Source organism: Spea bombifrons, chromosome 13 (genome assembly GCF_027358695.1).
Source record: "Spea bombifrons isolate aSpeBom1 chromosome 13, aSpeBom1.2.pri, whole genome shotgun sequence".
In the NCBI taxonomy this organism is placed as follows: Eukaryota; Metazoa; Chordata; class Amphibia; order Anura; family Pelobatidae; genus Spea; species Spea bombifrons.
The window spans coordinates 3356778-3369152 of NC_071099.1; the positions used below are offsets into that span (position 1 = coordinate 3356778).

At 40.8% G+C, this 12375-nt stretch overlaps 1 protein-coding gene across 3 annotated transcripts in view; it reads right to left on the bottom strand.

The window, feature by feature from the left end:
• Positions 1-12375, bottom strand: part of SEPTIN9 (septin 9) — an 87712-nt gene that overhangs the window by 33473 nt on the left and 41864 nt on the right. For all 3 annotated transcript variants that reach the window (XM_053452935.1, XM_053452937.1, XM_053452936.1), the window contains one exon: positions 8362-8973. In XM_053452935.1, the coding sequence (XP_053308910.1) occupies positions 8362-8973 (612 nt within the window). The remainder of the gene's footprint in view (positions 1-8361; positions 8974-12375) is intronic.

The window sequence follows — 12375 nt, forward strand, 5'->3', positions numbered from 1 at the left end:
TATGTCTTATATTGAATAGCTGGGATGGAAAACATCTATATCTACACAGTAGAAAAAGTGAAGAAAGGAATCAAAATGGTGATTTTCTATGACGGCAATGCAAAATTATGCTGTGAAGTATATCACTATGCGATAAGGAAAAGGGGCCAAAGGGGGTGAAAAGCAGAGAAGCCAACTATTGTTGGACACATTGTACAACTTTTTACTAAACATCAACAATGCATCATAGGGATCATGGGCATAGGAAGCAGAAGACCTTATACCCCCCCCCCCAATCTTCCCCAGAGGGAATCACTAGCAGAACTCCCACCTGAAGAATACTTTATCCCAGGAACGTTGTTTATCCAACGGGAATTTGTTACAATTGGTTATATGGCACACGCATAAAAAGTAGGAAGCGCTGCAGCTATACACGTATTACATTATCCGTCTCTGGCAGCAGACGTTGTTAAAGGAGTGACATAAACGGCATGTTTTTTTAGATATTCAGTGAGCAATGTTTTCCACCGCACCCCCTCTTCCCCCCACAAGTGCGGCTCTGTGCTTCAAACTGCAGAAATAGTTCCAGAACTCCCCAGGGTAACACTGCTCTGTGCAACCCTCACACACACTTGGAACAGATGTGATCAGGAGAAAAAAGAGGAGAGCCAGGAGAGAGAGAAAGAGAGAGAGCCAGGAGAGAGAGAGAAAGAGAGAGAGCCAGGAGAGAGAGAGAGTGGGGGAGAGAGAGAGAGAGAGAGAGAGAGAGAGAGAGAGAAAGAGAGAGGGGGGAGAGAAAGTGAGAGGAAAGGATAAAAAGAGCAGTAGAAAGAGCTGGGGATAATAGAGAAGAAACACATGGGGGAAAAAGAGAAGGATAACAACTGAAACAGGGTTTTAGGGGTTTGTAGAATTCTGTTGATATTAAGGAAATTACGACCCTGTTCACCGTCTTTGCTCCCTCATTACCCAGGGCCTATAGATGGAATATAAACACTGCCGGAAACTTTGTATACAGTCTGGTCCTCATCATAGGGACCTGGAATCTGAAATTACCAGATCTAGCTCTGCACAGACATACCACCACCCCATCAGATACACATACCACCCAATATGCACGCTTATTGTACACCACCACTTAAAACAATCCTCAGAAACTCACACTGACAATGGCTTCCATCGTGTGCATCTTTTAGCATTACACTCATGGGTGCGTATCCCCAGGATAAGGTAAATATTAGAACAGATGCACAAAAAATGGCAGATTGCTAGGTTTACTCTTGTTCTGAAAAACTGCAATGGCATATGTGCCAAGTGTCTGTTTAGGATGGACAGTCCCATCGCTGAGGCCTACATCCTTCTGTCCCTCTTTCCTTCCTTGATCTCCCTCTTTTCTAGCAGCTCAGAAAGTTTGGTGGGAATGAGCGTAGCACAGTACTCTATGGGCTTAAAAGTCATTCTAATAACTCTATGTACAGCATATGAATTGAATTGTGTAAATACGATATATTCTTCTCCTTCTAAAGGTCTCAGTGAGTTACATAAATAACAAAGTCACACGAAATAATGCCAGCAAAGCCCTGCTTGGTCAGCCTGAGTTTCAGATATAAGGCTGGTCTCAGATTCAATAGACCTGTCATCAGCACGTCCTCACGTTGAAGTGAAGAACTGGTCAAGTAGATGGCACTTAAGCTCCAATCTGAAGCCCAGAGAGATGAAAGCACTCAAATTAGGTGGCTTAACACGTCAGTGACACCACTGATGCTATAACATATGAATGGTGTAATAACTGCACACGCTAATACCACCAATTCGTTTATCTAGTAAGGCATGTCTCTGGATAAGTGTACAGATTACACACTCAAATGAAAATCAGTAGCATATCCAAGAAACTACTTACCGAGACCCTATATAATTCCTACTCCTGTTTAAGCCTTTTTACATAGCTGATCTTTCCTTTTACCAACAACATTCTCCTACACGATCCCACAGGGTTAACAATCCAGGATATGTTAAGCGGCGTGCCGTGCAAGGGCATCACCGTTTCTTCGCGAAACGTTTAGAGTTTCATCTACGTCCATATACCAGGCGGTGGTGTGTGTGAGACATTACTGGCCGAGTAAGGAACAGAAAGTTGCTTGGCGTTAGATATTGACCGCAATGGGGCGATGGGAACCTTTGGCTTTGGGAAGCTCCGCATTAATATAACCGCATGGAGCCAGCGTGGTGTGTGCACAAACCGAAGCATAGCTAGTAGAGCTGGAGAATCCCAATGCTGCTGACAACGGGACACGCAAAGGATGTCTAAAAGCGAACTCATTGTCTCCTGATAGTAAACCCTCTTCTGGTAACAGATGAAAGTGTTTTGTTTTGTTGCTTCTATTAAAAGTATAGCTTTACGTAATTTGAGTCCAATTTCATCAATTGCCACTAAAAATGTTTAATTAAAACTGACACATTTGAAGAATCTATCTCGAAAAGCATTTAAAATGGGATCCATATAGGGTTTAGTAAATATGGTATGGAATGAATTGAAATAGATGTAAAGCACACCAAGCTTTCTCCCGCATTCGTTTAAGAAAGAACATCTTAATAAACATATGAATAAATCAGATGGAGCTTTCTTCCTGCTGCGCTCGAACGTCAATGTCATTACACAGCATGATATATTCCCATTAACAGACTCATTTTCCCTTAATGGGACACCCACATCCTTCATACAGCATGTGTTTTGGTGAAGCTCGCGCTGTAACATGTATAGATAGAATAAGAGGTAACCTGCATGAGGAGCTAAAGCTTCGGATCCGCGGATAATCCCTGGTGCCGACCGCCTGGATCGCTGAAAGGGACAATATAATGTCCCATGCAACAAATAATGTGTATTAGATCATTTTAGCAGGGCCCTCCTCACAAGTTGTTTCTGTATGTCTTCTTGTTATGTTATATGCTAATTGTTATGTCCTGTATACCCTTTGTACAGCGCTGTGGAATCTGATGGCGCTATCTAAAACAATAAATAGTAATAATAATGATATTAATTAAAGAACTTAGTAAGTACTGGCAGTTAGTTTGAAACGAACCTTGTCAAAGTTGGCCCTTCATAACACAGAATGAAAATGAAGACTAAACCACCCAATTAACATTCAGGTTTTAGGACATCTTACAGAGTGTCGGCCTCTCCTCAGCAAGCCCAAAAGAAGACGAAGTAGAGAACATCAGACGTTTTCTAATGTATACAGGAGAAGAAAAATAGGTATTACAGCAAAATATTGCCTTCATAATGAATTAGGCCAGTGTAAGGAGGAAGTGACCACGGAAACCAAAAATATTTTTGTAAAACTGTGAACGGAACTTAAATTGATTAAATTAATTTCAAGTTCTGGTAATGGGCAGGAATCATATGACCTAATTTAGTGTAATACTGAAATGGTTAATCGTCTTTGGTATGTTTCAAGTTCCCTTTGAGTGTTCTGGTAACAGTAGTTCGTCTTTATGAAGTGATGACCGAAAGATGCAGTTTTTTGTTGTCTGGTAAATAAGTATTTGTTTATCCTCAGGTTAGGTTCCTGCGTGGTTTTTGCCTATGAAACAACCCCTTATTTCACCAAAGCCCCAGACTGTACAACTAAGAGAGAAAAGAACACACGTTTCATTCCGAAATCAGGGCCCAACTCCAAGCATTCACATTGAAAGCTTCCAGCTATGAGCCACATCATGTACAATTTATCACCTAGAAAAATGTACAAAGATCTGAAGGTAAACCACAAAATCACCATCACACCTGCAAATAAAGGAGGACAGTTATAATAAACACACAAGACATAAAAAAAACGTGGTAGGGTCCTATGATTTGTCCAGCTGTTTCATCGACTTTTAGGCCTGTAGAACGCTGTGATACAATCATACCCGCCAAACGTTCTGAACTCTTAGAAAGGGCCACAAATATCCAGGGAAAGGATGTGCTGTAGAGCTGGGGTTTTAGAGGGAATGGACTACTGCAGGGTGTGTGGGGAGGGGGCGTGAAGGGCTGCTGGAAGTAAGGGGCTGCCATATAGTGTTGTGGGGATGAGGCATTTAGAGGTGAGGGTTGCTGAATAGTGTTTTCTGCAGATAAGTGAGGGGTTCTGCGCAGTGCAGGGCTGCTGGGTAGTGTTGTGTTGAAGGAGCATTGGAAGGGAGGGTCACAGAATAGTGTTGTATGGGTTGTCTGGGGGCAAGGGGCTGTTGGATAGTGTTGTGTGTGGAGGGAAGGGTTCCTACTGGATAGTGCTGTGGGGGAGGGTTGGGGGCTGCCACTTTTTGTGTGGGGGAGGGGAATCAAAAGACAGAGACAAAGGAAACATGGCAATGCTTTTTTACGAAAAGAGATATGAGGGCCCATTTATTACCCTGGAACTAAAATATGAACTGCATTGCTGATATTCCACTGTTATTGTCCTGTTTAGTTCTGTGCAGGCAGCTGTTGGTATTTAATTAGCCTTGTCCACAGCAGCTGTCCTTCTGCCTCCTGCTGAAATCGTGGCTGCAATTCACCCCTATTAGCCTCTTAACAGCTGCCGAGCTGCATCCTGAGCTTAAGGTTCATCCCCCAAATCCTAAACAAACGTCTGTGGGATCTGCTGGCCCCTGCAAGACGCCAGAGATTAGAACCTTCCTATGCCATTCTGGCTCCTACTTGCTGGTTGACTGGGCATGTTTCTTCTGCTCCACATTGGACACATGGAATGAAACAGCTGCCCAAGCAGCAGTGAGAACAATTTAACCCCTGAAACAGAATAATTACATACGTGCTTGATGCAAACATGCTGCTCAATCCAGTCTCCATTTCATTTTTATTATTATTAATTATGATTATTATTATTATCTTTTATTTATATAGCACCAGCAATTTACACATATGTCTTACACTATATATATATTCAAGGGGTATGAAGAGACTACAACTGACAAACTAAGGCAAACCAATACATTAGGTGGAGAGAGCCCTGCTTGCAAGCTTACATTATACTTAATGCTACCTCAAGAGCTATCAGGACAAAGGGTTTTTCGCCACAGCCTGATGGTACAGATCAAATTCAGTATTTTCTTTACACAATATTATTTCCAAACCCATTTTCCCCTTTTTTTATTCACATTATTGACTTTTAGGGCTATAGGACACTGTGATACACTCATACCCAGCAACCATTTGGAGCTCCTAGAAAGATAGACAAGAGAAACTGTTTCTCATTATGGATACTTAAACAACCCTAGGCACAAATATTGTGAAAACTTTAAATAAAATGAAAGCTTCAATGAGCATGTTAAGTTACTGCCCCTCGTTGGTGGCAGATGATTTGCTCTGAAAGTATTTGTAAAGGTAAGTGGGATTGGCTGCTCCTCTGAGCTCACATTAACTTAAACTGAAGCGGTACAGAGCATGAGCTGTACTCGAGTATATTTCCTGCTTGCACTTCCTGGTTTCTGTACGGCCAGCATTGTTCCATCCCTCCCAACATTTCAAAACAGATCGACGTCTGTCGATGTGACTTTGTTAATAGCTATTTATGTACATTAGGACAGACAAATTTAGTACTTTATATAATTTTTAACACATATCTGTTGTTTTGTACCTTGTTGTGTCTTACACTGATACCCAGCAAGCATTTTAAGGTCTAGAAGAGGGACATAAGGGGAGGGCAGGGGATCTGGTCACAAAAAGGGGACTTCCCATACTTAGGAGAAACACTTGGGAGGTATGCTGTCCAGCAATTATAAATTGTTTCGCATTTGAGGTTATGTGGTGTTATTTATGCCACAATAATGTTGTCTGCCAAGTTGGAAACATGTGTAGACTCTTTGATCTGGCTATAGGGCTGGCATCCATTATTTTACCACCACCTCTATGTATGGAGTCAAGGATGAGCCAAGGGCAATGCACTGCCATATAAGGCTATAGGGACAGATGTGAAGAAGACCTCAGCTGGCAATTATCTGCAAGGAGACTACATCTGGACACAATGATATAAGCCAGATGGGTTAACGCATACAGACTGGAGAAAAAATATAAGTATAAGGTCTTAAAGGGGTAGCTTTTTGTTTTTATCAGGGATCGTTGAAGTAAACTGGTTCAGAGAAATGTTGCTCAGCCATGTAGCTCTTGGCAAAAGTCAGATAAGAGTGAAGGTTACTTTCTGGACATGCACACACACTATGGCATTCACCTTCATACATATATGTGCTCCATCTATGCCCACAACATGCAGCCTTCCTAGACAGTTTAGGAAACCAGCATCATGGTGTTTCTATGAAGAATCACCTTTTACATTTTTAAGACTATGGACATTTCCAGGCATGGTCGAAAAGTGCATATGGGAAGATGGTACAAGGATATAGAAGTTATACAATAACCACCTGTCATACAGTTTGCACCCAAGTAATAAAAAGTCTTTGTGTTTCAAATGCTTCGTATTCAGAACAGAAATTTGCAAGCAATGTCTCTAATGAAATGGTGTACCGTTGACCCAGCTCCCTTAGGTTTTGTGCATGGCAAGACCTTGTGGAAGAAAAGCAGCCAATTTACAAATCATAATTAGAACTAAGACACAAAGTCAATCTTGGTTGGTAAGGGGGTTTGAGAAAATAACTCTCTTCCGCGAACTGGCAGGAGGAGTGTTAAAGAGTCCACTAAAAAGAAATGTCATTGTCCCATGGGTAGCTCAATTCCCAGATCTCTGAATTACTCAACGTGACTCACTAGGTCAAATGGACAACCCCTGCACAATCTACTGAACGCAACTCTCTTAATAGGAAACACCACACATGTTAATCTCTTATTTCATCATCTACCTCGTGCATTTTAGTGTTAAAGGCCAGCAGTGCCAAAGTTCAAAGTAGTAGAGCAGGGAAAAGATCTAAAGTGACCATACCCCCATTCCCCCACATTAGCACATACCCCAATATCATATTTATCTTTACCCAGAGCTCATAGTTAATAGTTTGAATAAATATTTTATGATAAGTATTGATATCTAAGTTCACCCATAGAATGATATATACTTTTTCTGCAGATCTATCGCAGACACAGGTCACATGGATTGTTAGCAAGCAGAATAGGTAGGGAGCAATGCAAATAACACCATAAAGTCTTGAGATCGTCTTATATTACAGACCTTCTCTAGATTGAACGCCGAAACTGAGAGCTGCCGTTGGTATCCGGATGTGGCAGGATGCTTACAGTGATGGGTAAGAATTAACCTTTCAGTTTCCAGACAATGTCAAACTCACCCAGTGCCAAAAAGTTGGATAAGGAGCCAAAGTAAAAGTGGCCCATACTGTTCCCACAGTAGTCACTTTCTAGGCATGTCTTATTGTACTTCTCCTTTTATTATACTGTACTAAGTCCATCCGTTAACACTGAATGAACCTATACATATTTATGTATGACTCGGTTAAACGTTGCACCGTCATTTGGTTTTGTAGTTAAACAATAAAAGGAGTTAATTCTAATATTTCATGTTTTTGTGCCTATTTTCTTTTGATTCACGTTGACACAGCCTTTTTATTAGTTTACAAGAGACAGGCTGGGCCTTAGCCAGTGCTGGCCCTAGGGTTGCTGTAAACACGCTTCACCCCTACATTAAAAAAGACCTCTTTTGTTGTGTGGCATGGCTGGGGCAGGGCTTTACTTAGATTTTTTTTAATGTGACTTTGATAGCTATTTATGTACTTGAACAATGTTTTAAAAAGAATAACTCATTGTATTTATAGAATTTAATTTTCAAAACCAACTTCTGCTATTTATAGACTGATTATTGTAAATTCACACCCAAGAGGGACACAATAATACCGGTATGTTTCCCAAAGAGGGGCTGCCCCTCATACACAGGGATGCTTGCGATGAACCACTATAACCTCCCTTTTCTATTCTAGGTTTCTTATCAGTAAAACAAGTAAGAATCATGTGAATGTAACAAAGAATCTATTTGAGTAAAGAATATTCAGAAGGCTTCTTTTGTGAAGTCATATGATAGAATATAGGCCTCTACATGGGGTTAGACCCAGCCTGGAGGGGGTCATGTCTATGATACATTTATCATACACTGCATAATTCCAAACGCACTGTTTGCCCAATGTACATAATTTAGTAGAGCTTTTACAACACCATGCTATGTACATTGTTAATAAAATGATTATATGTATAGATCTAGAAAAAGGCAGTTTCAAAAATAATTCACTAAAAATGAATACATCACAGGAATGTAGTTTAGATCAGTATTTTACATACATGTTTAACCATCATTTCTACTGTGTCATGATTTATCAGCTTGTAGTGACCCTAGTGACCTACTACTGAGAGTAATAGGAACTGAGAGAAAAGGCCAGAGTATCATATTTACTCACCCTCTGGAGTTCTCTGCTGAATCTCCAACTGGATGGGTTGTGCTTTAGGCTCTTGTTGATGATGAAGCATGGTGGGTGGTGGGATGGAGTTTTCCACCTGTTTCACTGGAGGAACCTCAGGGGATTTGGGCACCTGGATATCTACTCGCTTTGGATTGGAATCTTCTACTCTCCTTGGTGACAGCTCTGGGATTTTGGAGTTTGGTGTCTCTCCTCTTACTTCGTGGGATTTTCCCAGGGAGATCTCTGCCCTTCTTGGTTCGGGAGGTTTGTGTCCAGGAAGTTCAGCTCTCTTCAAACCAAACCTGGACAATCCAGGAGCAGAATTTTCCACCTGTTTTGATGATATGTCTATTGAGATTTCTGTCCTTCTTGACATGGTTTCAGGGTGTCGGACTCCAGCTAGTTCAATCCGTCTTAATGAGGATTTAGGGGAACGCTGATTTCCAGGGTCAGCATGTCTCAGGAGACCTTCAGTGTTTCTTGTGACTGGATCCTGAAATTTCTGTGCAGTGGATGTTGAACCTCTAAGGAGTGGGTTTGGGGTTCTACGAGGAACAGAGGGGTTCGGAGACTGGTCAACCTCCTCAACTTCAAAGGACCGTTTCAACGCTAAAAAGGAGAAGATAGACAGAGTACATTCAGAACTTTTTGATTACTGGGAATTTCTGAAGTAAACATATTGTTGTGAGCTTCTAATCGTTCTTGATATTGTTATCATGAAAGACTAAAGGATCTCATATTGCACTGAGGAGAGAAGAGAGAGGGTATACAATAGGGAAATTTAAATACATAAAGGAATTCAACAACATGCAAGAGGGAATTATATTTCAAAGGAGGAGAAATGTTAGGACTAGAAGGTCAGAGGTTTAGATTTAATGTAATGAATATTTTTTTCAATGAAAGAGTGGTAGACACTGGGACAGTGGGATTTAAACATGCATGGGATAGACCTAAACTATGGCATAAATATAGAACCAAGGACCCAAATAAGATGTACGGTTTTTATAGCAGACAAGCAATGCCAGCCTAGATGCACCAAATGGTTCTTATCTGCTGTCACATTCTATGTTTCTATGTAAAAGGATGAACAGCACGCTGCAATTTAGACCAATGTCCAGCATGGACTGGCCATCGGCCCAACCTGACGGCACCATTCACTTTTTTACTAATGCTGTATTTGGGCTCTGCCAAATTCCCCCAACCATAGACAAGTGTCTTCAGGTAATTTTCTTTTATATCACTGCAGCGGGCAAAATTTTGATTTCTCAAGCCTGAAGGGGTGTGGATATATTTACACATTTATCCCATGGATACAGAATACTATTAGTGCCAAGTGCTGTACTGAAGTAACATAATTTATTAAAAACATGTTATTTTATACACATTAAATATATATCTAGCATTCTGCAGAAAAAAATCCATATACCAAAGCTTGGGAAGGCTTTTTGCAGTTTGTGCCACACTTTAATACTGATCGAAGGCAAAGAAGCTGACATATAACTTTGGGGACCACCAGAAATTGATGTTCTCCTTACAGAATAATTGGCAATGGCAACACACTTTGAAACTACAAACATACTATAAAGTGTCAACACAAAACTAAGTCTTTGAAACACATCACAGCATAAGGTCTGTTAAAGTTTACAGTCGATAGCAGTGGTCCTCAACCTTTTTGACTGTGAAATCCCATTTATAAAGTCATATTATGTAATCTTCCCAGAGGTCAGAGTTGTACACGTTATGTGCCTGGAGTGCCACTCCACTCTCATAAGTAATAAGAAACATTTCAGCAGTGGTGTGCTTAGGAAGGATCACGTGGTGCGCTGTGTACAGTTTGACCTTTACAAGACTTACCTACCATCCACTCAACCATACAAGTTCTGGTTATGGCCAACGTTAGGGTCTAGACTTTCCAAGAGGCCAGGGCCATCCACATATTTTTTTTTATTTTTAGCCAAGATCTAAATAATGTCAATCAAAGTCTCCCACTTTTACCTTCTGTAATGTCAATTAGTTGTCACCCTTATTTCACATTACACTCATTTATTACTTCCTTTTTAAAAGAACATCAAATATCCTATATCTCCTTCCTTGTATTGACCTAAGAATACTTCCTGACATTTGTCACGCACATAGAAATTCTTTAGGTAAAATCTTATGTGTAGGCCCATGGCAGGGGCCCTAGGCGGCACTGGCTTGGGCTGAATCATGTATGGTCGAAGAAAGTAGAACAGGGAAGCAGTTAGTTTTGCAGGTCTTGGCCCACATAGCAATGAACCCCGTCCTTCTGAAATAACATCGCTAATTCAAACCAGGCATCTCCAAACTAAAAAAAGTAAAGGTTCATTTTTATAACTAGCTGTAAATCTACACGATAGTCCACGAAAACAGTTATATTCTATCCTACTGTAACTAAAAGGAAACATCTGAATTGTATTCATTATAAGGAGATATTATAAATGAACATATTTTATTTATAGTGATGAACTGCAACAAATAAAAAATTTTCATCTATGCTATTTTGTTCAAAGGGACTGCTAGTACTCCTTATAATAGTCACTTGGTACAAATGGGTTAAAGGACTAGCTTTTTCGGTGCTTAAATTCTGCTGACACAGAATAACCACTTCCTCTGCTGGCTTCTTTGCAGTTGCGGCAAGCGATTTTGTATTCACAGACTGCCACGAAAGCAGCATGAAAAGAGTTAATGAAAATATTCAGAGAGAATCCACCCATTTTGAGAACGGACAAATGATTTGATTCATTTTAGGAGGGTTCGGTTGGAGGAGCAGTAATACGGTGACAGAGAACAAGCCGAAGGCAGAAGGGTACACAAAGAATGTTTACAAGATGAAACTCTATGTGGAACAATAAACAAGAATGAATAATAGGCAATAAGATCGTTCATTTCAAGATTACTTGAAATCTTGGGTTTACTTGAAATTGAAAAGTTGGGCGCACAAACGCATGCCATCTGGGACATACCAACCCTGCACATGTCAATGCCATGTACTAGACTTGGTTAATGATGCTAAAGAAAGAGAGAGAGGCAAGACTGATAAGGCACACATCATAAAGAACCCTTGTAACCGTGGAGGATTTGAAGATTTGATTTGAAGATTATATATGGGAAATATGGGCACATTACTGTTGATGTTAACAATTGTTAACTTTTTAGGAGAGTTTCAACGTTTACAGGACTCAAACTACTCTACAGCTCTAACCTGGCCAGACCAGGGCCATTTTAGCAAGTCTCCACTAGTAGGCCTCCAGCTTAGTTGTACCTACCATAACCAGGATGACCACAACAAGCATAGTTGCCAACATTTTGGATTTTTCAGGACAGTTTCATCTTTTGTCCCATCAAATTCAGGTCTGTCCTGGTATAAAAATGCTGGTGTACAACAGGCAGCATTGTGTTTAAACTGTGTATGTTTGAGAAACAGCGCTGTCAAATGAGCTCCAGAAATCCGGTATCCATACTGGGTAGCCTGAAGCTCAATGCTGCCTGGTCACGCAGCTCTGTATAATGTTGCATAGTGTCCTGGGACACCTAGAGCAAAAGTTGGCAAGTATGAACAGGGTAAAGGTGTATTGGTCCCATAAATTAAGCCAAGGCCCTGGGTAGATGCCTTTTTGCCTCATAGTAAAAAATGACCCCGGACCTGGCGTACCTAGAGTATTTGGCACCTGGGGCGGATCCTGTATGTGGCACCCCCCCACGCTTTAAAACTGCATGACTGCTATAATTTTATACTGAGGCAGACATTGATGGTGGTACAGCATGACTGCTATCACTGTATACTGTGGTATCAGGTGGTACAACATAACGCCTATCACTACACACTGAGCCAGACATTACAGTGGAACAACATAACTACTATCACTATACAGTGAGCCACACATAGACGGTGGTACAGCATAACTGCTATCATTATATCATGAGACATTGGCAGTTGTATTTAGTGATAGGGGTTATGCTGTACCATCGTCAACCAGATTGTAAGCTCAC